Source organism: Vipera berus (assembly GCF_964194415.1).
Source record: "Vipera berus genome assembly, chromosome: Z".
In the NCBI taxonomy this organism is placed as follows: domain Eukaryota; kingdom Metazoa; phylum Chordata; class Lepidosauria; order Squamata; family Viperidae; genus Vipera; species Vipera berus.
The window spans coordinates 21063509-21089807 of record NC_138205.1 but is presented as its reverse complement, the minus strand read 5'-3'; the positions used below and the strand labels follow the sequence as shown (position 1 = coordinate 21089807).

At 45.0% G+C, this 26299-nt stretch overlaps 1 protein-coding gene across 1 annotated transcript in view; it reads left to right on the top strand.

The window, feature by feature from the left end:
• Nucleotides 1–906: 906 nt before the first annotated feature.
• The window catches only part of LOC308677428 (eukaryotic translation initiation factor 3 subunit C-like), a 26413-nt gene continuing 1020 nt past the window's right edge, over nucleotides 907–26299 (top strand). The window contains exons 1-20 of the mRNA XM_081343799.1: nucleotides 907–1008; nucleotides 2084–2225; nucleotides 2662–2727; nucleotides 2978–3167; nucleotides 4967–5092; nucleotides 5332–5386; nucleotides 5512–5621; nucleotides 6041–6168; nucleotides 8710–8863; nucleotides 8978–9081; nucleotides 11159–11300; nucleotides 13080–13205; nucleotides 13937–14030; nucleotides 15668–15855; nucleotides 19347–19571; nucleotides 21050–21413; nucleotides 22169–22328; nucleotides 23635–23700; nucleotides 24050–24137; nucleotides 25819–25981. Of these exons, the coding sequence (XP_081199925.1) occupies nucleotides 2125–2225; nucleotides 2662–2727; nucleotides 2978–3167; nucleotides 4967–5092; nucleotides 5332–5386; nucleotides 5512–5621; nucleotides 6041–6168; nucleotides 8710–8863; nucleotides 8978–9081; nucleotides 11159–11300; nucleotides 13080–13205; nucleotides 13937–14030; nucleotides 15668–15855; nucleotides 19347–19571; nucleotides 21050–21413; nucleotides 22169–22328; nucleotides 23635–23700; nucleotides 24050–24137; nucleotides 25819–25981 (2650 nt within the window). The 5' untranslated portion in view covers nucleotides 907–1008; nucleotides 2084–2124. The remainder of the gene's footprint in view (nucleotides 1009–2083; nucleotides 2226–2661; nucleotides 2728–2977; nucleotides 3168–4966; nucleotides 5093–5331; nucleotides 5387–5511; nucleotides 5622–6040; nucleotides 6169–8709; nucleotides 8864–8977; nucleotides 9082–11158; nucleotides 11301–13079; nucleotides 13206–13936; nucleotides 14031–15667; nucleotides 15856–19346; nucleotides 19572–21049; nucleotides 21414–22168; nucleotides 22329–23634; nucleotides 23701–24049; nucleotides 24138–25818; nucleotides 25982–26299) is intronic.

Here is a 26299-nt window from a genome sequence, read left to right as displayed (position 1 = left end):
CAAACATAGAAGAGTGTATTGTTTCTATGAAATGTATAATGTACAGATGAGTATTTATCATTTGTGTTGTTCCAAATCTGTTTCAGTAAGCAAGGAGCTGAACCCCCTCATAGCTATGCTGATTTTGTTGTGTGCAGTATAGATTGTTTAAATGCCACTGAAGATGAGTCTTTTGTTTTAGCTTAATAATTGTGATTGGTTCATATCCCAGGGGCATGGGCACATTATACATATTTTTATTGTAATGGAAGGGAAAGTTAAATACAGTGGAATAAATTGTACTAACCAAATTTATTTTAATTTAAATGTATGTAATTATTTGCTCTTACCCTCCCTCCCCCCACTTCCCATGTAGCAAAGCTAAATTCACTTGCTGTTTCCAATGGAAGGCAGTTATATAGATGTGGGACTTGTAAAATATGCCCCCAAAATATAATTTTCTGTAGCTACTTAAGAAATGTTCAGTTTGTTTATTTTTTTTGTCGAGTAAATTGAATAAACCGATAAAATATCATTTTTGTCCTGAATTACTGATTAGTGTGCGCGGATATCAGCGTACGGTACCCATTTTTTTTGAGAACATAATTAAAAACTGACGCAATATGGAGGAAAGACAGCGGAAAGGGGGGATCCCGATTCAAATCAGAAAATCCATGTGAAAAAAAAGATCGTAATTATTAACCCCACCCCCACCCCCCAAAATGCGGCAAGGCGTGGACAGCAAAAAGAGAGTAGATTCACATGCTTTACTTCCAATCATCTTCCAAGGGGGCGCTAGACTGATACAGCTGGACTTGAGCTTGCAAACTCTATAGTCAAAAACTTTGTGGTTCTTCAGTAGCCGAAGCCGCCAGGAATGGGGGAGGGTCTTTGATGAGCGGAAGGAGTCATCAATTCTGCGACAGAGAATTTCTTCATCCTTTACGCCCCAGGAGGCGACGACTTGAAGGTCCTGCGCTTGCCCAGTGGCTGCGTGGAGGCTAGGCTTCTTGCTCGGCGCGGGCCGTGGTGAGTGCGTGTTGACGCCGATTGCTGGGCGATGGAGGCCGGAGAAGGGGAAGGGGAAGGGGAAGGTGGATGGAAGAGCTAGAGGGCGGGAGGGGGAAGCGACGGTAGAGTATTTGAGCTAGCCGTAAAGGGTAATAGGCACAATCGGGGCTTTTTTTCTCGTGGGAACGCTCAGAACGGAGTTCCGGCACCTTTTTTTGGATGGAACCTTGTAGGCTAGGCAAGGCGGGTTGTATGACATGTGTGAGTTCCGGCACCTTTTTTCTTTTACAAAAAAAGCACTGGGCACAATACATTCTTTTCCGGCATGTCCGCCTTCCTTTGATCGGTTAATTTTAAATATTATTTAGCTGAGTTTTGGACACAAGTTTTGGTAAAGTTTACGTAGAGCAATGGGGAGTGTTGTTATTAATTATTGTTATTAATTATTGCGTATCGGCTTTCCCCCAACCAGATGTTCTCCAGATGTGTTGGTCTTCAACTACAATTCCCATGGGGGGGGGCTAAGGATTGTGGGAGGAAGCCCAATACAGCCGGAGGTCATCAGGTTGGAGAGGAAAAAAGCCACATGTTTATAGAAAAAAATGTCATTGACTCCCAGCGCTTTCCAGCAACAACTAGCACAAGGGTGGAAGAGGTTGGGGGAGGACATTGCTCAACATTTTATAAAGGAGATTCCTTGGGAATGGCGATGCCAGATGTGCAGTACCACATCAGGTGTATATGGATACACCCGGCTTTTCTGCTTGTTTTTTGTTTTGTGAGGGAAGATGGTAGGGTTGCCTGGTTATTAAATTACGATAAGTCTATATTAGGCTTCCTATTATAATTGTGATTTTTATTAATTGTATCAGTGGACTGGCTGGACAGGCTACATACCTAATCTCAAGGACCAGAAATCTCATCCATTTAATGGTTTCAGTTACATCTAATATTTGGTTTCTGCTCGGGAGGCAAAGTTTCTCTTGATCAAAGAGTACAAACATTGATGTTCCATTTTTTCAAATCAATAAAAAATAAATGCACACATATGAAAGCATTATATTCACTGGACTTTTCAATCTTTATCCTCCAGGGTCAGAAATTGTATGTGAGTGACAATCCAAAGTTGTCACCATGTCGCGTTTCTTTACCACTGGCTCAGACAGTGAGTCAGAATCATCGCTCTCTGGAGATGAATTAGTAACCAAACCTGTTGGAGGCAATTTTGGGAAACAGTAAGTATGACCGGAATGGTAAGGATTGGAGAGATGGGTTCAAAGCTTCCTAGAAAATAATTAGATTGGGTAAAATGGACGGAATGAGACTTTGGGACAGATTTTGCACATTGGTTCAGATTGCTGAATGAAAATATATGATATTGCAATTTGCATTTCTAGTCTAGTTCAGGAATAGCATTAGGCTCAGAAGTGTAGAAGCTAATCTCAAGTCCATAATTAAGAATAGTCTAGGAAAAGAAAAACATTCAGGTGTTAATATTGTTTGTTGAAGGATCCCTGTACAGATGCATTCAAAAATGTTAGAAAACAATCCTCTTGGTGATTTTTTTTTAATAACTTGGCATGAGTTCTCTGTCTTACAATTATTCCCCTCTGACTTCCAGTTTCCTCTGTCAGTTATTCACAGATATCTATCAACTGTTTCTTCTTATAGGCCTCTGCTGCTGAGTGAGGATGAAGAAGATACAAAGAGAGTTGTGCGCAGTGCTAAAGACAAAAGGTATGTATAGATTGTTACCGGAAGAAGGGCTCCCAAAGTTTGGAGGATTGAACCAAATTATATTTTTCAATCTCTGCAAAGCCCCTTATCCTGTTGGTAACTGGTTTCCATTGGGCTTAGTGGCATTGTTTTCTCTGAGCTTATAGCCTTTATTCATTGCTTAGATATATCTCCTTGTTTTGTTTTTTTTCTTCCCCCCCCCCCCCCCCCCGGTTTAATTGTTCGTTGTCTACTTTTTCCCGTGTGCCAGATTTGAGGAACTAACCAATTTGATCAAAACAATACGGAATGCTATGAAGATCCGAGATGTCACCAAATGTCTGGAGGAATTTGAGTTGCTGGGCAAGGCTTATGGGAAGGCCAAGAGTATTGTCGACAAGGAAGGGGTGCCCCACTTCTATATCCGCATCTTGGCAGATCTCGAGGACTATCTCAACGAGGTATTAGCTGGGGATCATGAAAGACAAGAAAATTGTTGATTTTGGGGGGCGGGGGGTGTCTGATGAGGAAATATTACATATCTGTTCGGGAAAGCGCTTCTTTAGTGTATTGAAACATGCTCCCCCCTGTGATACAAAAGAAATGGGTCACATCTAGCAGGTCTACTATGGGTCTTTGATCAGAAAAGTCCTTGATGGAGGTCACGTAACAGTGGGCTTCCGAACTGAGGCAAAGGTGTAAGTATAATCTTTCCTGACTCTATCCCTGTCTCTTTATTTTGAGCTAATTGCCGGTTCGTAATGAATTAATTACAATATAGTTCTGTGCAAGGGGTAAGCTCCTGTTACTCATCCCAGCTCCTGCCCATCGAGCACTTCGAAAGCATGCAAGTGCAAATAGATTAATAGGTACCATTTTGGTGGGAAGATAGTAGCGTTCTGTGCACCTTTGGCGTATAGTCATGCTGGTTACATGATCATGGAAGTTATCTGGGTCCCTTGGCCAAGAAAAGGTGATGAGCACCGTGCCCTAGAGTCGAGACACGACTGAGTGAAACCTTTGCCTTGTAATGTAGATAGTGCAGGCTCGTGTCATTTCCATAAATTTAGAAATCGTGATCTATTTTCCTTTGTTGGAGATTGGTTAACCAATACATCTGAAAGTAACTTTGGTTGATGTAAAAAAATAGTAATAATTGACGTTATGCTACACGTGAAAGCTAAATCTAAAAGCTTCTAAAAAGCATTTTGTTCATTTCAAGAAAGACATCTTGGTAAATCATTCCAGTTTTTCTGCACAAACATTTGGGAAGAAAAAAAAATCCTAGTAAATACGTTTTCTTCACACACAAAAAAAAGAATACTGGTATTCAAACTTTAGGCCCTTTTGCTGGTTTCACTTTAGAACTCTTGTGTAATGGGCTGATAATCAGTGCTGCCAGCTCATATATATATATATATATATATATATGAGCCTTCCTATTTGTTAAGATCAAATTATTTTAATCAGCCCCTCCAGTCATTTACAAAGCATTCACCTAGTGCAGGGGTAGGCAGCCTTGGCTCTTTCATGACTCCTGGACCTCAACTCCCAGAATTCCTGAGCCAGCTATGCAGGCTCAGGAATTCTGGGAGTTGGAAGTCCATGAGTCATAGAAGAGCCAAGGTTGCCTACCCCTGACCTAGTGTCTGTATGATGCTCAACCACTACGATCCTCAGCGCTGCTGGAAGTCGTGGAAGTTGGAGGCCAGCATCTGGTTGGCATCAGCTTAAAACAAAGTCATCATCTGAGATCTATTTTCAGAGATTACGTAGCTCCAGCAAGAGTTGTAACCTTTTTGGTAGCGATGGCTCTTTTATAACCTCCCCCCCCCACACACACACCTTTCTCTACATTCATTTAATACTAATCCATTAATAATAGTTTCAGTAGCTATCTGGATTTTGGAATTGGCATGTTTTTGATGGTTTAGCTTGTTTGTTTTCCCAATTTGTCTTTCATAGTTTAAGCCTTTTTGTGATCGTTGCTTTGGCCTGAAAGAACTCTTCTGCTACCCTGAAGTGTAACAAACTCAGTGCTTTGTATCTGAGTTGGGTATTTGAAAAATGCTATCTCCATTAATCATTGATACTTGCTGTTTCTGAGGCATCTTGATAGCAAGAGGGCACGTAAGCCTGTGCTGTATGCACAATATTAACTGGGTCCTAGGAGAGTAGTTTATTGAATGGAATAGGTGTCACACAGCTTGAGTAAGCAACGAATGCTGTCTCTCTGTATGCCATCTTTTGTCTTCTGTAGGTTTGGGAAGACAAGGAAGGCAAGAAAAAAATGAACAAGAACAATGCCAAAGCACTGAGTACCCTCCGCCAGAAGATCCGGAAGTACAACCGAGATTATGAAACCCAGATCACTGCTTACCGCCAGGTACTGAGCCATGCAGGAAAGGCTGCAGAGACATATTTTACAACAACTGGTGTCTGGAATTGATGGCTTAGCTGGGTTGTCCATCCTTCACACTAATGGCAAACGTGTAGGATTATGGCTGAAGAGAGGACTTTTGGAACAGCCACGTTTGCGATGGGCAAGAAAGTTGTTTGGCTAATACAGGGCGGGGTAGCAAAATACATATCACGATCTCGGCATGTTGGGTCATGTTCTCCTAGAATCCTGAGCTGTCGGCTGATGAAGATGAGGACAAGAAAAGTGACGATTCGGAGGGTAAGTGATGATGCAGGAGCCAGGGCATTTGGAAGGATGTCCTCTTGCTCCGAGTAAGTGTTTTCATAGGATTCGTTGGGTGAAATCTTCCCCTCTCAATGGTTCCTCCCGTTTTCCGCCTTCAGGATCCTCTTCCTCCAGTGAGGATGATGATGATGGAATAAGTGCAGCAGCCTTCTTGAAAAAGAAAGAGGGAGCAGTTGAGAGTCGCAGCAAGTTTCTCAAAAAGATAGAGGTGAGAGTTCCGGGAAAGAGCCTCAAGGAAAGATTTTATGACTCACCTCCTCGGGGCTGTCCAGAAGGATTCAGAGTAGGAGAACCCAAGCCTCCCTCGGGGGATGTAAGACAGAATCTCCCATTTTTCTCAGCCAGATTATCCACGTCAATCAGATTTTATTAGAGACAAAGCAGTTTTCTGCTAGAGCAGGGGTAGGCAACCTCGGCTCTTTTATGACTCGTGGACTTCAATTCCCAGAACTCCTGAGTCAGCTATGCTGACTCAGGAATTCTGGGAGTTGAAGTCCACGAGTCATAAAAGAGCCGAGGTTGCCTACCCCTGTGCTAGAGGGACCTTTGCTATGCCGTGGCAGAACATTCCTTTGGAAGATGATCTGCTGGAGTAATATATACATATATCTATACTTTTCCTGACAGGACGAAGACGAGGAAGAAGAGGAGTCAGATGATGATGAAGATTGGGGCTCATCAGATTCAGAATCTGATTCAGAGTCAGACGAAGATGAGGGCAAATACACCTCCTTGGCTTCAAAATTCCTTAAGAAGTAAGGACAACATTCCTTAGAGAGGCAAGGGGAGGTGGAACCTTACCTTCGTGCAACATCATCCATCATGCGCGACAGGTGGTTTATAATGGTAATTGGGACCTGGGATTTCCCTCACTAAAGAAGTGCAATTGTAAAATGTGGCACCATGACAACCCCAGCAGTTCCATTGCTATTTTTAAGTGATTGCCGTGGGTGGTTAAAGCAAGCTGCCAGCTTTTAACAAGCGAAGTCAGTGGAAGTCAGAGGTCCCAGGTGGGTAAGTGGCTACTGTCAGGGATCAAAGGGCACAGAAGTAGCCACCAATTTTTGTGATGTCGTGCAAGTCCACGCACTTGGGGGGGGCAGCTGCTGCTGGTTTGGGGAGGGTGTGCAAACTGCCCTGTGCTCTGCCACCCTTGCCACCCTCAACTGACCCCGTCTCCTGTTGCTAATGTAGGCATGGCACCAGTCTTTATGAAGCCTTCCTGAGGCCACACATGATATTCTTGAAGCCTTATGAGAAGGCTGCCTGCATCCTCAGAAAGGAGGGCTCATAACAGCCACCAGTTGCCTCATGAAGGGCACACCTTGTCAGCAGCAGAAAGAAGAATAGCTATTACTTAGATTTATATACCACTTCGTAGCATTTTACAGCCCTCCCAGAGCAGTTTACAGAGTCAGCCTATTGCCCCCAACAATCTGGGTCTTCATTTTACTGACCCTCGGAAGGATGGAAGGCTAAGTCAAATCTTGAGCCAATCAGAATTGAACTGCTGGCAGTCGGCAGAATTAGCCTGCAATACTGTCTTCTAACCACTGCACCACCACAAATCAGTGGGGGCAGCAGTGTTCATGGCAGCTGAACGGCAAGAGTTCATGCTCTGGTCGATGTCAGTAGGTTGCAAAGTGTCCAGATTTTGTTTACATGACCATGGTGGCGCTGCCTTAACGTCAGGGACCGGGCATAAGTGTCATTCTTTCAGTGCTGTCATAACTTCAAAAATGGCCACAGAATGAATGGTTGTTAAGCGAGGACTTCTTGTATAACCGTATTCCTCATGTTTCAGGCTAAACAGATTGTACTTACCTTGTTGAATCTTAAATGTTTTCGCTTTGTGCTTACCTGTCTAGAGGGCAGATGTTTTAGGTTATAACCAGCAGCCCCAGTCTATAGCAGGGCTTTTCAACCAGTGGAACGGGTACCACCTGTGGTACATTGGCACCTGGCAGGTGGTACGCGACCATCCTAGAAAAGTAGCGGGGGAGGGGAATGAGCTGAACCGGTGGCAGCACCGCACAAGCCTGAGCAAGAGATGGCTGGAGCTGTAGGGCTGTCAGGGCTCAGCGGAAGCGCCAGGATCAGCGCCAGGCTCCAGCTGGAACTCGGGGCTGATCCTGGCGCTTCTGCTGAGCCCAGAAGAAGCGCCGATCAGCTGGAATGTTGCAGCATCTCCAGGGTCTTGTGATTTACATTCAGATGCTTGGGAACTGATTCATATTTATGACGGTCACAGTGTCCCAGAGTCATGTGAAGTGACCAAAACCAGCTGTAACCACCCAGCAGAGGGGGGTGGGGGAATAAAAACCAAACCCCCCCACCCCCCACTGCCAATCCTCAACAGAAATGCTCACAACAATGAAAACCTTGGACAGGAGGAAGAGCGCCAACAGGAAGGCAGGCAGGCAGGTAGGTGTCTTGCTCGGCTGTGGCTTGGGGTTGCACTTTTTTCAGTGCCATTGTAACTTTAACTTCGAACAGTCGCTAAGCGAACTGTTGTAAGTCGAGGACTACCTGTACTCATATGATCACAATAATTATTTTTTTCAACATTCCCTGCCAGCTTCCCAAAAGCGAGGTCAGGAAAAGCTGGCAGGAAGTTGGAAGTCTTGATTACACGAGCTCCTTGCAGTCCTCATTTAATGACGGCAACCAGGACTGCTGGAGTGGCTGTCACTAAACCGCATGGTCGCAGGACACTGTGCTTGATGACGTCATTTGGAATCCCCGGTCCCAATTGCTGTTGATAGATGCAGATTTCCTCTAGGTGGAAAGCTACAGCAGTTGGATCTATTTATTAGTAGTTGATTCCGATCTTAGCAAACCAGGGATCTGTGCAAAGGTAGTTAGATATCAGGGACATCTCGGTACATTGGAGTAACATCATCTTGGCTGTGAAGGTTTGGATTCAAATCTAAAATCCCAGTCCCTCAGTCCAGGCCGGCAAGTTCAAATAGCCAAGTTTTGAGGTTGCAGCGAAAAGAGCTAAGGTCGGGAGCCATCCGGAGCTCAACAGGAAGCTGATTCCAGAGGGCAGGCGCGCCCACAGAGAATGCTCTCCCCCTGGGGGCCGCCAGTCGACATTCCCTCACCGACGGCACCCTGAGGAGGCCCTCTGTGGGAGCGCACAGGGCGATGGGAAGTTAACGCCGGCAAAAGGTACTCCCGTAAATGTTTGTGTAGGATGAAGTGTAGGTAGCTCAAGATTTTTGAATCGCAGCATTGGGGGAAAACCCCCCCCCCCACTGAAAACCGGATCTGTTTAATCCTCCCAAAATTAGAGTTGGCACGGAGGAGGAAAAGAGGATTCTGGAGAAGAAAAAAGAAGATAAAGCCAAGAAAAAACAAGACCGTAAATCCAAAAAGTATGAAGACGATGAAGAAGACGAAGGCGGCGAATGGGAAAAAGTCAAAGGGGGCGTCCCTCTGGTTAAGGTGAGGCATTGCCAGTGGCTTCCTCTTTCCAGCTGGGAGATTAGCCAGAGAGGGAGTAGAAGGAATTGGGAAAATTTATCCTTTCTTTTTTGTTTCCTTCCCCCCTCCCTGTAGGAAAAGCCAAAGATGTTTGCTAAGGGCACAGAGATCAACCATGCTGTGGTAGTGAAGAAACTCAACGAAATTCTACAGGCCCGTGGCAAGAAAGGCACCGATAGGTGAGACAAATGAATTTTAACATCACTGGGCAAGAGTAACTAAAATCATGCTCAAATTGATGGCTTGCTTTTTTTGTGTGTGTGTTCCTCTGGGAGGCTGTCATTATGAAGAGGAATGATGGCGGTAAAAATATATATATACACAGAGCATGTCCGCCTTGCGTGATACTGAACTCTTTTCCTCTGAAAAGATCTGGTCAGTTCTGAGCTTCATGTGCACGTTTAATACACGATGCAATATCTTGTGCCCTGAAGCAGACTTCATCTTTCATCTGGGTGATAGTAAGGAGGAATTGAGCGATACCTGCTGCTAAAAGGTAAAGAAGGTTCTCCCGCACATGCGTGCTAGTCGTTTCCGACTCTAGGAGCTGGAGCTCATCTCCGTTTCAAAGCCGAAGAGCTAGCGCTTGTCCGAGGACGTCTCCGTGGTCATGTGGCCGGCATGACTAGATGCCAAAGGCACACGGAATGCTGTTACCTTCCCACCGGAGTGGTCCCTATTTTTCTACTTGCATTTTTACGTGCTTTCGAACTGCTAGGTTGGCAGAAGCTGGGACGAGTAACGCGCTCACTCTGTTACGCGGCACTCGGGATTCAATCCGCCAAACTGCCAACCATCTGATCGACAAGCTCAGTGTCCTAACCCACTGAGCCAGTTTACCGTATTTTTCTGTGTATAAGATGCAAGATCGTCAGCCGGCCGGCCGAACCTCCGGATTTGCCGGCTCAGCTTTTTCAGCGCTCCGCCAAACAGCTGATTGGCGCGGAGAAATGGCGGGGAGTTTAAAACCTGCCTTGGCTTCCCCTTGCCTTGCTGTCATGCTGGTGCTCACGCCGGTTTGTTCACCAGGGTCAGAAGGCTGCTACTGTGTACTGACTATGGATGCTCAACGTGCCGGATGCTGGTTAGGGGGGGTGGGGGGTGGGGCCGGCCAGGAGGCATCTATTTATAGAGTGCTGGGAGGCGGTTGCTCCCAGCACTGACTTCGTTTGCTGAAAGCTTGGAACTCGCATGCCAGAGCGTCTTATACAAGGCCACATCTTATAGATGGAAAAATACGTCAACCCCAGTTAAATGTCTGTGGAGTTTCTCAGTCATCCCGGTCACGGTTGTCCCAAAGGTGCTTTTGCAAGAGGCAATTGGACTTCCTTTGTTTTTCCTTGAAGACATTTTGCTTCTCATCCCAGAAGCTTCTTCAGAACTGAAGAAGCTTATTCTATTATCCAACCTCCAGAAACAATGGTAAATCCTCCAGACTTGTGGCATGCTAAAGGATGGCTATTTGAAATGGGGGGGGGCTGACCTTTTTTGAACTTTTTATCCCCACACCATGGAAGTGGGCATAAGGCTTGTGTCTAGAGTTTGCTGTGGCTTGTTTGCATCAGGCCAGACTAGACAGAAAGGAGAAGCCACATGTTCCAAGTTGAGGTTATAATCCAACCTCTTCACCTGTCAGGCAAGTTTGAGAAGGACTTCTGCAGAAGAAGAGGTGTGGCCAAAGATTTCCATCTTCTTTTACGTTAGAGCTTTGCCTTCACAGATTTTCAGTGTCTACTCTTTAACACTCCCAAACTAAGCAAACAAAAGCCTTTCAAAATTGATATTTGGCTGTTTCAATATTCTCCTGTACAGCTCTGCCTGCATCCAGGTAATCCAAAGTTAATTGTTGATTGCAGGGATGGTTGCAGCGTCCTGCTCCGCTCCAAAGCCTTGGAGCAGAGGAGTCCCCGAGTCCGGAGCTAATTCAGGCTTCGGGGGGGCTCTCACCCTTCAACCCCCAGAATTTGAACTCTGGTGGTCTAGGGGAGCTCTACCCCTACCTAAACGCTCACCCCCCCTTCTCCCGAGGAGAGGGTTTCCGAGCTGCAAAACAGCTGCTCATCGCTGTTTTAGCGGCTGCAACGGAAAACAACGGGGCTGATTGCCGGAACGACCGCCATCAACGGAGCCTTGCCACCCGGAAGTCGAAGTCCAGTAAACTGTGCTGAGTTTGAGGAAGTAACTCAAAATAATAACCTGCCATCTCCTCACACATACTGTCACAGTAGTCTCTACCCTTTCTGTCATCTTCCACAGGGCTGCCCAGATCGATCTTCTGCAGCTTTTGGTTGGAATTGCAGCAGAGAACAACCTGGGGGTGGCCATGGACCTCAAAATCAAGTTCAACATCGTCGCCTCTTTATATGACTACAACCCCAACTTAGCTACATACATGAAGGTATGGGGGAATAAGGAAGGAAGGTACAGGTGAAACTCGAAAAATTAGAATATCGTGCAAAAGTTCATTTATTTCAGTAATGCAACTTAAAAGGGGAAACTAATATATGAGATAGACTCATTACATGCAAAGCAAGATAGTTCAAGCCGTGATTTGTCATAATTGTGATGATTATGGCTTACAGCTCATGAAAACCCCAAATCCACAATCTCAGAAAATTAGAATATTGTGAAAAGGTGCAATATTCTAGGCTCAAAGTGTCCCACTCTAATCAGCTAATTAAGCCATAACACCTGCAAAGGGTTCCTGAGCCTTTAAATGGTCTCTCAGTCTGGTTCAGTAGGAATCACAATCATGGGGAAGACTGCTGACCTGACAGTTGTGCAGAAAACCATCATTGACACCCTCCGTAAGGAGGGAAAGCCTCAAAAGGTAATTGCAAAAGAAGTTGGATGTTGCTCAAGTGCTGTATCAAAGCACATTAATAGAAAGTTATGTGGAAGGGAAAAGTGTGGAAGAAAAAGGTGCACAAGCAGCAAGGATGACCGCAGCCTGGAGAGGATTGTCAGGAAAAGGCCATTCAAAAGTGTTGGGGACTTTCACAAGGAGTGGACTGAGGTTGGAGTCAGTGCATCAAGAGCCACCACACAACAGACGGATCCTGGACATGGGCTTCAAATGTCGTATTCCTCTTGTTAAGCCACTCCTGAACAACAAACAACGTCAGAAGTGTCTTACCTGGGCTAAAGGAAAACAAACCTGGTCTGTTGCTCAGTGGTCCAAAGTCCTCTTTTCTGATGAGAGCAACTTTTGCATCTCATTTGGAAACCAAGGACCCAGATTCTGGAGGAAGAATGGAGAGGCACACACTGCAAGATGCTTGAAGTCCAGTGTGAAGTTTCCACAGTCTGTGTTGATTTGGGGAGCCATGTCATCTGCTGGTGTTGGTCCACTGTGCTTCATTAAGTCCAGGGTCAACGCAGCCGTCTACCAGGAGATTTTGGAGCACTTCATGCTTCCTTCCGCAGACGAGCTTTATGGGGATGCTGACTTCATTTTCCAGCAGGACTTGGCACCTGCCCACACTGCCAAAAGCACCAAAACCTGGTTCAATGACCGTGGGATTACTGTGCTTGACTGGCCAGCAAACTCGCCTGACCTGAACCCCATAGAAAATCTATGGGGCATTGTTGAAAGATAAGAGACATGAGACCGAACAATGCAGAAGAGCTGAAGGCCGCTATTGAAGCATCCTGGTCTTCCATAACACCTCAGCAGTGCCACAGGCTGATAGCTTCCGTGCCACGCCGCATTGAGGCAGTAATTGCTGCAAAAGGGGCCCAAACCAAGTACTGAGTACATATGCATGCTTATACTTTTTCAGAGGTCCGATATTGTTCTATCTACACTCCTTGTTTTATTGATTGCATGTAATATTCTAATTTTCTGAGATTGTGGATTTGGGGTTTTCATGAGCTGTATGCCATAATCATCACAATTATGACAAATCAGGGCTTGAACTCTCTTGCTTTGCATGTAATGAGTCTATCGCATATATTAGTTTCCCCTTTCAAGTTGCATTCCTGAAATAAATGAACTTTTGCACGATATTCTAATTTTTCGAGTTTCACCTGTAAGCTGGATTAATTCTGGCGTGCCGCAAGATGTTGTTCCTTGCCCGTATTGGCTGTGAGATACACGACACGGAAGATTGGTTGTTTCATTCCTATAATACCAAGGTTGTTTATGTGTTCCTCTTTATTCTCTCCTTCTTTGCAGCCAGAGATGTGGCAAAAATGTCTCGCCTGCATTGATGAGCTTCTGGACATCCTCTTTGCGCATCCCAACATCTTCATCGGACAGAACATTGCAGAAGATTCTGAAAACCTGGCCAACATTGAGCAGGTGGGTTTCTGCAGGTCCTCCCTGCCAATAAACCGTTCTGCAACAAGTTATATAGGTAGTCCTTGACTTATGACTGGCTGCTTAGTGCCCATTCAGAGTTAAGATGGATTCCCCCCCTCCCCCAAAGGTACTCACAATCTGGATTCAAAGTTCCAATGGCTGCTAACCCACTCCTGTGATCATATGATCACATTTTGGATCCTTGGCACCTGGCCCATCATTTGTGGCTGTTTGCAGCATCCTGTGGTCATACGATCACGATTTACAAAGGTGTTTCCTGCAAACTGATGTCAGCTTCCGATGTTTGCAAAAAAAAAACAACGTTGCAGACAATGGGTTCCCTTAATGACCATCACAAAAAAATAAAATCAGGTTGATCACATGGTTGCCTCCACAGCCGTCGTGATACGTGAATGAAAAATTCCAGGCTGAATGAAAATCCCAGGCTCTGTTGCAGTCATAAGTCAAGGACTACTTGTAGGGAGGGCTGAATGAAATCTGCAAAGATCAAAGAGGATGCTGCCGCACTGGCAGACCAAAAAAAAAGTGTTTTTATTTATGCCACTTCTCCAAGAATGCTGCATGGACAGTCCGCTCACCTGAATATCCTACTACTTGGGAATGATGGTGATTGTAACTCAGTGCAGTAGGAAAGTTCCACATTGGAGAAAGCTAAGCTAAAGCTACTAGTCCTGATCCCACTCCCTGCTTTTTTGCTTTTCCGTGGCCAGCCCCTTCGCATACGTGGGTGCATCTTGACCTTGGTGGAGCGGATGGACGAGGAGTTTGTTAAAATCATGCAAAACACAGACCCCCATTCTCAAGGTGAGTTTGTACATCCACATGTCTCTCATAAAGTGGTGCCTTAGAGGGAAGATGGACATCTATTGAAAATAGAGGTAATGAAGGGCAGTGGGTTTGGACAGGATGTACCTTGCGTGATGATAGGAATATTTGGCTCCTAGATGAATGTTGTCCCCATCAGAATTGCCTCTTTTAACCAGACAGAGAAGGATTGGTTTCTTCAGAAATTTGGAGCCTGCTAAATTACAAGGTTGAAATTCACCCTTATTTTTTTCATGTTACTGTGCCTTCTTACAGACAAATGCACGTTGTTCAGCTGTCTTACATTATTTTACAAGAGAGGTATAGATAGCTATTTTTTAATTTATTTAGCGTATGGACTTGGTACGTGAAAGCCAGGAATCTACAGTGTGATTACAGAACAGTAGTTTGGTGGCCTAAGATTGCTAGTTCATTCAGTTCACACGTGTGTGCTATCCAGAGTGCACCACAGGGGGCGAACTAGCTTCACACAGAGAGCAGCTAGCGGTGTTCTGTAGGAACATCAGCATCCTCAAGAGTTAGGCTGGTCTGGCGGCGGTTGGTTTCTTGCTTCTGCCGTTAGTCCTACCAAAGTGGTACATATTTATCTACCTGCATTTGCATGCTTTTGAACTGCTAGGCTGGCAGAAACTGAGTGAGTGATGGGAGCTCACTCCATCACATGGTACTAGGGCAGTGGTCTCCAACATTTGCGGCTTGGCGGCCCGGCTAAGGGGGGGGAGAGAGGAACCGGTCCACATGAGTGGCCGGCCAGCACATACATACATACATGCATGCATGTTGGCCCACCACTTGCCCGTGCGCGCGCACCAGCCCGCCACTTATGTGTCACGGTTCTGAATAGGCCACAGCCCAGTAGTAGGCTGTGACCCGGGGATTGGGGACAGCTGTGCTAGGTTTGAACTGCTGGAATAACAGACAGCTGACCTTTTCCAGCCGACAAATCCGGCATCGTTAAGCTGCTGAGCCACTGTGCCTCCATTGTGGATAACAAAGAGCGGTAGGTCAACGTGAAGAACAGGACATGGTGATCAAGGGCCTCTGCCTTTTAGATTGTGTAATTGTAAGGGTATAAAACAATGACCCTTAAGGGACGCTGTGGCTCAGTGGGTTAGGACGCTGAGCTTGTCTATCAGAAGATCGGCAGTTTGGCGGGTCGAATCCCGAGTGCCGCATAACAGAGTGAGCGCCTGTTACTCGTCCCAGCTTCTGCCAACCTAGCAGTTAGCAGGTAAAAATGCAAGTAGAAAAATAGGGACCACCATGGTGGGAAGGTAACAGCGTTTCGTGCGCCTTCGGCATCTAGTCATGCCGGCCACATGACCACAGAGACATCCTCGGACAAGCGCTGGCTCTTTGGCTTTGAAACGGAGATGAGCACCGGCCCCTAGAGTCGGAAATGACTAGCACGCACGTGCGGGGGAACCTTTACCTTTACCTTTTAAAACAATGACCACATCTCCACAGCCACCAAAATGAAAGCTAACGGGGAAGGGAGGTTTTGCAGTACTGCATTGCCGGATTCCACCTAATCAAACAAGGGGAAAACCACCCCCGCCACCACCCCCATCTCTTGTAAAAGGCCAAGCTAAGCCTGTGTGGTATACTTCTGCTAGAATATGTCGATCACCTGAAGGATGAGGCCCGAGTCTGCAAGATCATAGAACGGGTCCAGACGTATCTGCAGGAAAAGGGAACTACAGACGAAGTCTGCCGGGTTTACCTGCGCTGCATCCTCCACACCTATTACAAGTTTGACTACAAGGCTCACCAGCGCCAGCAAGGCCCAGCAGGAGATAGCAAGGTAAGGTGGACCCTCCAGTAGGCAAGGATATAAGCCAGCAGTGTCAAACTCAATTTCATTGAGGGCCAGATCAGCATTGCGGTTGCCCTCAGGGGGCCGGGTGGATATGGCCTGGGTGGGTGTGGCCTACTGGGTGGGCGTGGCTAGAGTGCATATGGCCTACTGGGTGGGCATGGCCAGCTCTACATCGTTCGCATCAAGGGTGCCTATGGGGGCCTGGGCAGGAGTGGGAGAGATCTGAGGGTCTCTGGCGGAAGGAGGGTCTCTGGGCCAGGGCCAAGGCAGTGGGGGCCGTTCCCTCACTGTTTACAGGATGGCTTCACGGGCCACATGAAACCACTTCACGGGCCGGATCTGGCCCCCGGGCCTTGTGTTTGACATGTCTGATATAAGCAGTTGGTTTGCAAAGGATCTTCGTTCTAGGTCAGTGCTCCGTTACCATCACCTCCTTCTGATTAAGAGATGCTGGGGGCTTGTACTTGGGAAGCTACACCCTACAAAGCATGCAGCTTTATACGTCTTTGAATCAGTTTTCTAGTAAACTTCATAGACCACTATTTTTCTTTCTTTTTTTATTAGTTTATAACCGTGGTGGTGAACCTATGGCACGCGTGCTACAGGTGGCACGCAGAGCCCTCTCTATGGGCACACGCGCCGTCGCCCCAGTCCTGGGCCTTGAGCTTATAAAACCTTTTCGCTTTAGGCCTCCGCCGCTGTGGGCAAAAAAAAAAAAGGTTCAGTCAGTCAATCGATTTCAACTTCTCGCAGGAAAAAAAAAAGATCTCGCAAAGTTGGAATTGATTGATTGAACTTTTTAGTCCCACCCAGTCTGCCGTTACCACCGCAGCCATGCCCACCCAATGGACCACACCCACCCAATTGGCCACGCCCACCCAATGGGCCACATCTAGCCAATGGGCCGATGACACATAAGTGGGGTTTTGGGTTGCAGTTTGGGCACTCGGTCTCTAAAAGGTTCGCCATCAGTGGTTTATAATATATTTATAATAATAATTTATAATATACAATACAAAAGCAGATACTAGGAAAGAGGGGCGGGAAAAGGAAAGAGAAAAGTGTAGAAAAGAAAAAAAAGGCGTTGACCTCCAACTCCCTTTGGTGCAATAGAATAAGATGATGACGTCAAATCCCAACTTTTTACTTTTACATAATAGTATAAGCTAGCCATTTCTATAACAACATACCTATCTAATTGGTAAAGCCCAAAATCAAATTTTCATTTTTTTCCCACCTCAAGCACAAAGTCCAGAAGCGGTTTCCAAGTGGAAACAAAAGCAATTTATTTATTTTTCTTTAATCAAAGCAATCAGTTTAGCCATCTCTGCTAACTCCCATCAATTTTTGCAGCCATTGTGGGAATCAAAAGTGTCCTTCCATTTTTGTGCATAACACACATAACATCAAAATTCCAATATTTTTTTCCAAACCTTTTTTCCATTAAACCTAAAAGAAAAGTTTCTTGATTGTATCTGCATATTCACTTTGAGAATATTCTGTATTAGGCTGTGAATCCTACTCCCAGTATTTCTTCGCTTTGTCACATGTCCACCATAAATGATAAAAAGTCTCTTCTTTACATTTGCATTTCCAACACTCATTTGAAATACCTTTGTACATTCTTGACAGCGTGTCTGGTGTTAAATATCAGCGATACATCATCTTATAGAAATGTACTTTTAAATTATAATTTAGTCCACATATTCTCCCATTGTTCAAGCATTACATTTTATTTAAAATTCCTTGCCCGCATAGACCAGTATTTTTCAACCCTGGCAATTTTAAGCATGCTAGCTAGAGAATTCTGAGAGTTTCGAAGTCGGCACAGCTTAAACTCCCAGACAGTGAAAAACACTGTCATAGACACAACCATGACTTCCAGGATGCATTTGTTACTTCCCAAGCTGACTGGCAGCCCTGGAATTCAAAGGGATCCCCCATCCAAGTGATGACCTGATCTAGTGCTGCTTAATTTCTGAGCCCAAACAAGGTTGATCAGGGGGTGCCACCTGTCAAGAGATAGCTTTGTAGAGAATTTAAGATTCTTTCACAAAACGACTTCCAGCATTTGAGACCAGTCCTCCAATCGGACAACTAATGGTTGAGAATCCAGAAGGTTAAACAGTAACAGAAATAATTTGTTGTAAACAGCATTTTTGTATTTACTGGCAGATGAAGGTAGCGTATAGTAGAACTTATATGTAAGCTTGGGATTGAACTATTGAGTTAGTGCTATTTTCTGAGTTTGGTTGTTTTCCTGCAGATATTTCATTACCAGGCTAGATAATATCAGTACAGCTTCAGACAAACCCAAGAGCAGTGGTCTTCAAACTTGGCCCTTTTATGACTTGTGGACTTCAACTCCCAGAATTCCTCAGCCAGGCACGCAAAGTCCACAAATCATAAAAGGGCCAAGTTTGAAGAACCCCGCCCAGGAGGATAGCAAAGATTAGAGAAAGTTTGGTATCTTAGGGCAGAGCTGTGCAGTATCTTTTGGGCAAGGACCACACTGTTAAAGATACATGTGTTTTTTTTCCCTCTTGTTATATTAAAAATTAGACTTTGGATTTCTTGTGACTTGGAGGCTATTGTTAGGTTTCTTGCAAGATAAGGAGAAAAGCCAACTTTTGGCTTTGGAATTTGAAAATTCAATCTGATCTGGCCAGAGAAATATTGTACTTAGGGTTAAGGTTAGAGAGTTTAATATAAGCTTATTCATATTTGACAATTTACTATGTGTTAGGTTAAAATTGTATGGATATTGGTATGTTAAGATAGGACACGGTGGCTCAGTGGGTTAGGACGCTGAGCTTGTCGATCAGATGGTCAGTAGTTTGGCGGGTCGAATCCCGAGTGCCACGTAGCAGAGTGAGCGCCTGTTACTCGTCCCAGCTTCTGCCAACCTAGCAGTTCGAAAGCATGTAAAAATGCAAGTAGAAAAATAGGGACCACTCCGGTGGGAAGGTAACAGCGTTCCGTGCGCCTTTGGCATCTAGTCATGCCGGCCACATGACCACGGGGATGTCCTCGGACAAGCGCTGGCTCTTTGGCTTTGAAACGGAGATGAGCACCGGCCCCTAGAGTCGGAAACGACTAGCACGCATGTGCGGGGGAACCTTTACTTATGTTAAAATAGTTTACTGAATATTCATTTAAACTAGAGCGATGTTGCATTGCATAATTTACCTTTGTACTGAAAAGAATTTAAGATCACTTTTATATTTGTTTGACGTATTTTTTTTCTGTCCCGTTATTCCCATCCCCTCTTTTCCCTTTCATGTACTTTAATCTTTGCTTACGAAAAACAACTATTCTGTTTGCAAAACAACATGAAAAATCACAGTTTGGCTGAAACCTTCAGAGTGCTTTAAAAGGCTGTGTGCAGCTTGGAGAGTGCAAGTTGAATACTTTGCCTTAGGAGTAATGTGATTTATTGATACTGGGTGCTAATTTACATTCTCTGCTTGTTTCAGTCCGAACAAGACCAAGCAGAAAACGAGGGGGAAGATTCAGCAGTGCTGATGGAGCGCCTTTGCAAATTCATCTACGCCAAGGATCGGACAGACCGGATCCGCACCTGTGCCATTCTCTGCCATATTTATCACCATGCCTTGCATGATCGCTGGTACCAGGCCCGTGACCTGATGCTCATGAGCCACCTCCAAGATAATATCCAGCATGCCGACCCTCCTGTGCAAGTAAGAGAGGAGCGAGCAGTTCGGTAACTGTTGAGAACCAACATTGAACTTGCCTTTTTGGTGATGGTGGGGGTGGTGCAGAGTTTGGATGGACAGCAGACTTTCTGCTGCCCTGTTCTCTTTGGTCTGCTTGGAGACAAACTACACCTCCAGCCACAGCTTCCTCTAAACAAAATGGAGGATGCCCGTCTTAGATCAACAAAACAGCCTAGTCGGGATGGACGCTTAAAATTCTGCTTGACAATCTGTGTTAGGAAAGGGCTGCAATGTGAATCAGTTATTTGAGCCAGCTACTACCGTGTTTCCCCGAAACTTAAGACCGGGTCATCATCATCATCATCATTTATTTATTTATTTATTTATTTTATTAGATTTATATACCGCCCCTCTCCAAGGACTCGGGGCGGTGTACAGGGCAAAAAACACTAACAACACACAAGATATAAAAATTAAAATAAGATTAAATCAATAGCCGTAAGTAATAAATACATTCTAAAATTTAAAATTTTTAAAATATAACTCTAAAATCCAATCCCTCAGTCCAGGCCAGCTTATTATTATTATTATTATTATTATTATTATTATTATTATTATTATTATTATTATTATTATTATTATTATTATTATTATTATTATTATTTAAATTTAAATTTATATGCCACCCTTCTCCCTAAGGACTCAGGGCAGCTCACAACAATAAAAAATTAAAAAACATAGAATACAAAGATTAAAAAAGAAACAATAAATAAAGAAATAAAGGACAATTTAAGCCGATAAAAACCATATTTAAAAACCATGATCAGTCCAGGCCCGCTTGTTGGAACAACCATGTCTTCAGGTCACGGCGGAAGGATCGAAGGTCATCATCATCATATTATTATTATTGCCTCCAAAAGAGGCACTAGGTCTTATTTTCAGAGGGGTGTCTTTTACACTCACCTCCGGCATCGACAGCCCCGCCCAGCCGGTCCAGTTCTTCTGCAGCCGAAGGAGCAGCTTCATTCTGCAGCTGCATCCCGGCCTGCATTTTGCGGTCAAGCCTTCCCGGAAAGCCACTGCAGCTGAGTACCGAGCTATGGATTTAATCCATAGCTCGGTTCTCGGCTGCAGTGGCCTTCTGGAAAGGCCTGTGGCTGAGAAATGCAGGCCTGGCTGCAGAACACACTGCAGAAGAAGTGGGCCAGCAAGGAGAGGCCTGCCTGCAAGGTTAGTGAGTGTGGGGCAGTTCCACACCCCCACTCCCACCCTAGCTTGATTTTTAGGTGTGTGGCTGGCCCCAAAACTAGGGCTTATTTGTGGAGTAGGGTAGGGCTTTTATTAGGCCCACCCCCAAAAATCAAGCGGGCTTATTTTCGGGTTAGGCCTTACTTTTGGGGAAACACCGTAAACATGGGATCTGAGATCAGTTAATAGGAAAAGAGGTGCTGGTAGTTTTGCTTTTTCAAACCCTTTTGATTTCTCCCCCCCCCCCCCCCCAGATCCTGTATAACCGGACAATGGTTCAGCTGGGGATCTGTGCCTTCCGCCAGGGCTTGATCAAAGATGCCCATAATGCTTTGCTGGACATTCAGTCAAGTGGAAGAGCAAAGGAGTTGCTGGGTCAGGGTCTCCTGATGCGTAGCATGCAAGAGCGCAACCAGGAGCAAGAGAAGATTGAGAAACGTCGGCAGGTTCCTTTCCACATGCATATCAACCTGGAACTCCTGGAGTGTGTCTACCTGGTCTCTGCCATGCTGCTTGAGATCCCTTACATGGCTGCTCATGAGTTTGATGCCCGCCGGCGAATGATCAGCAAGCAGTTCCACCATCAGCTGCGAGTGGGCGAGCGCCAGCCTCTTCTTGGTAAGCAGTCCAAAAGGTGCACAGTTGAGCCCTTGAAGATCCAGTTCTGGCCATTATCTGTATCTAAGGTTTCAGAAGAGTAAAGAGAGTTTGGTTCTGCCAGCTAGAAGCAAGTAGAAACCCAACAAGGAGGACATGAAGGCAACATTGTCATTCTGTTTGTGTTCCCCAGCAAGTATGAGTAAGAGATACGGGCTCTCACTAATTGCAGTTTACGGATAGTCCTCAACATAGTGAAGTCTACTAAGTGATTGCAAGTCAAGAACTACCTATACTATGATTAACCAGGGTGGCTGAGTTGAGATAGAATGCTAGCCCATAAAACACAGCTTACCAACTAAATAGTTGTGTTCACACACGGTATGTGAATACGTAACAAAACAAAACTATATTCTTCTATAATATAATGTGTGAAAGTTACCATTTAATACCGGAAGGGAATTAAGCCTGCGTGATCTCTTTTTTAAATAGCTTTTTTCCTCTGACAGATTATTTAATCTCTTAAATCAACTAAAATTTGGGGAACCCATCTGCTTTTGTAACAGAGAGACAGTCTGCTTATTCCTTACAGTTAAATACATGGTTTTGCTCCTCTTTTATAATATATGAAATCTGTAATTTTCTGGAATAGCAAAAGTACTTTTTTTCCCCTAAGGGATTGTGGCTTATTCATTTGGATAATTAAAATCCTCTCTAATGGATTAGAGGAACATCCTTTTATCTTTCCCCGCCTCTCTCTTTTTTTCTTGCTTCAGGCCCCCCTGAATCGATGAGAGAACATGTCGTAGCAGCGTCCAAGGCTATGAAGATGGGTGACTGGAAGACATGTCACCGTTTCATTGTCAATGAGAAAATGAACGGAAAAGTCTGGGATCTGTTTCCCGAGGCTGACAAAGTGCGCAGCATGCTTGTCCGGTCAGTTGCAAGGGAATCATATTGTGAGGGAAGTGAGCCATGGATGTGATGGGATGTAGTGAGGATGGGGAATTCCCAGGAGGGGCTGTATTCCAGAGGGGTAAGAGGCAACTCAGTCTGGATGTTATATGTGTGAGAGAGAAGGTGTACCCAGTCCCTCCCTAACAGTTCGTGGAGTGTATTGTAGATGCAGATAATGGAGTCCTCCATCTGGCAAGAATTTCTCTAGAGGTGTGAAACAGTAACCCAGCTTGGAAGAATTACCTGTCATGGTTCCGATTTATGAGACAGATCAAAGAACATTCAGGCATTGTTTTCCTAAAAAGTCTATAATAATGAGAACGAAGCATCGACACTCATGGATGGATGCCAAAATCTGAATTCTCCTCCCCTGAACACATCCTATCATACACAATTCCCTCCCTTAATTACACGTCATAAATCACATTCTCCAATTAGCCCCAAAACCAAGCTTCACTTCTGTTATCTAGCACACCATTCCTTATCTTATTTAAACATCTGGGTTAGCATTATCCTCCCCCCAACTTCATTATATTCAGAGCAAACAGTTTAAAGAAAAAGGCTGCCGCCTTATATTGTCAGAGCAAAAAACATCTAATGTTTTCAGCGTTGACATTACCATGGATTATTCTTGATTTTGGATCTGCCAACTCTCTAGGGAAAATACAACCATTTCCAGTTTTGCTCCAACATATTGCTGGAACTGTACCAGCAAAAGACACGGTGGACAATTGGAGACCTGAAATGTATCCGTAATTTTGAAGAGTAAAAACGTGGGGACAGAAATTTAGATAATGTAGTGGATGGAATTAGCAGAGATGGGTAAATTGGCTGTTTTGATAAAAAGAAAAGAACGTTTCTACTTGGAAACCGCTTCTGGACTTTGTGCTTGAGGTAGAAAAAAAATGATACTATGATTTTGGGCTTTACTGATTAGATTGATTTGTTGATACAGAAATGGCTAGTTCACACTACTACAGACATGTAAAAAGTTGTGGTTCGATGCTAATGCCTTATTTCACTGCCACAGAGGGAGTCAGAAGTCAACGCCTTTTTTTTTCTTCGTCCCCCCCCTCTCTTTCCACATTTCTCTTTTCCCCTTTCCCTTACCTTTGTTCTTTATTGTTTGCTTTTGTATTTTCGTATTTTATGTTACAGGTGAATAAAAATTATTATTATTATTATTATTATTTTTTTAAAAAAAGAAATTTAGATAATTTGAGAGAGCCTCTTACCCCTCATTCTCATTTCTCTTTGTTTTCTCTCTTCCCTTTTCTCCCAACAGGAAGATCCAAGAGGAGTCTCTACGAACCTATCTCTTCACCTACAGCAGTGTCTATGACTCAATCAGGTACCGCGATGGGCTTGTAGTTGCGTAGGGGGAGGCCCACCTTGGCAACGGTGGTATTTCTGCAGAGCAGTGTTTTGCCCTGAATACGGGACGGCACACATTTTATAGATAAAAGAGTTGAATGTTGACGGTGGATAATGGGCCTCAGAATTTTCCTTTTGAGTTATCCGACTGGGTAGACTTACCTACTACTCTGGGTGGTTAGCGCGCTTTTCCTCTGGTCCCTAGTTGCAAACCCTCCTGAAGCCACCGTTTCCTCAGTAAAACCTTTTTCTTGGCAAGATGCTAACTGGGATTACGGGCCGACCCTCGCAATTCTCTGCTTTCTCTGGTCCCTTTCTCTTCCTAGCATGGAGATCCTGTCGGATATGTTTGAGCTGGACCTGCCCACCGTGCACAGCATCATTAGCAAGATGATCATCAATGAAGAGTTGATGGTGAGAACTTTTGCAATTAAGGCAAGGCCTGGGGCGGCTAGAGAAAGTAACGGCATCACCGGGAAGGGGCAGGAGAAATGTTGCTCCTGCAGCGAAACTGCTTAAAAGGACAGCAGGAGAGAGGGCCGCCCACGGGCAGCTCCTGCGGCAGCTTCACGAAGGCAAGAACATGTAAGAGCTAAATCACACATAAGAATCTCTACTCGCAGGCCACAGATACAGGTATTCTCTGGAATAATATCATCCACCTCATCTCTAATAATAATTATATTAGAGCAGTGATGGCGAACCTTTTAGAGACCGAGTGCCCAAACTGCAACCCAAAACCCCACTTATGTATCGGGTGTCGGGTGGACGTGGCCCATTGGGTGGGCGTGGCACACTGGGTGGGCGTGGCTGCAGTGGTAACGGCAGACTGGGTGGGACTAAAAAGTTCAATCAATTCCAACTTTGCGAGATCTTTTTTTTTCCTGCGAGAAGTTGAAATTGATTGACTGATTGAAACTTTTTTTTTTTGCACACGGCAGCGGAGGCCTAAAGCGAAAAGGTTTTATAAAACCCAGCTGAAGGCCTAGGAATGGGGTGACGGTGCACGTGTGCCCACAGAGAGGGCTCTGCGTGCCACCTGTGGCACGCATGCCATAGGTTCGCCACCACGGTATTAGTTTTCCTTGACTTACAGCCACAATTAAAACTTAAAATTTCCATTGCAACGCAGGAGGTTGAGTTGCGCCTGATTTTAAGACTTTTTTTTTTGCCACAGTTGTTTAGTGAATTGCTACAGGTCTTGAGTGAATCACACAGTCATTAAAAAAAAATCTGACTTCTCCATTGATTTTGTTTGTCGGAAGCCCGCTGGGAAGGTGGCAGGTGGCGATCGTGTGATCCCAGGATGCTACAACCATTGTACATCCCCGCCAAGCGCCCAGGTTTTGATCACGCGACCACAGAAATGCTGCGTTGACTGTAAGCGCGAGGGCCAATTCTAAGTGACTTGTTTCACTGCCATTGTACTTTTGCTGGCTAACAGAGTACAGGCAGTCCTCAACACGCGACCGCAGTTGAGCCCAAAATGTTATGTCGGTAAATTGAGCGATTTGTTGCATGAGTTTTGGCCCACGTTACAACTTTTCTTGCCACATTTGTGAAGCGGATCGCTGCGGTTGTTCAATTAGGAATGTGGTTGTGAAGTGAACCTGGTTCCCCCGTTGACTTGCCTTGTCAGAAAAGTTGCGAAACGGGATCGCGTGACCCCGGGACACTGCAACCATCATCAGTGTGAGACGGTTGTCAAGCATCCGAATGCAAATCGCGTGACCTCAGGGGTCATAAGTATGGGGATATGGTCATAAGTCACTCTTTTCAGGGCCCTGGCAACTTCCAGTGGTCACTAAGCGAACTGTTGTAAGTCGAGGACTGCTCGCAGTTGTAAGTACCAGGGTGACCTGTGTTGGCAAATACCCCTTCAAACAACGAAGATAATCATGATCCGAAGAGACCGATTCAGAATTTTGTAGTGGGTAGGAGGACTAACAGCATTCGAGTCAGATTCAGTTCCATGCTGTGTAGAAATTTTATCCTGGTAGAGCTAGGAGGTCACGTGCCACATAGGAGGGAATCTCTCTCTTTTGAAGGATTGTCAGTGTGTACAAGCTCTTCTGTGCCTTTCAAACTTTCCTAGGCCTCCTTAGATCAGCCGACCCAGACAGTTGTGATGCATCGAACAGAGCCCACCGCCCAACAAAACCTGGCATTGCAGCTGGCTGAGAAGTTGGGCAGCCTTGTGGAAAACAACGAGAGGGTCTTTGATCAGAAGCAGGGCACTTATGGGGGCTACTTTCGGGGTAAGTTAAAGCCCAGGTGTCACTGGCACTTAACTTTTTCTCTCCACAGCACACAAACACACTCACGTCTGTACTCCCCTTTACCAAGGGGGGAAAATGTTCCAGCAGCTGTGGAACAAAACCTTGAAAATATTTTGAAAGTTTACTGAGTATCTTATTTTTTCCTAGTGTTTTCCTAGTATCAGGGCACGAAGCCTCCATTCTTTTCATTATAGGATTCAAGTTCATCTTGTTTTTATTATCCCTCCAGCCAAGGGAAAGTACAGTTCATTGACCACATCTGCTCTCTTCTTTCTGTTTTTGTTTGCTGTCTCCTCC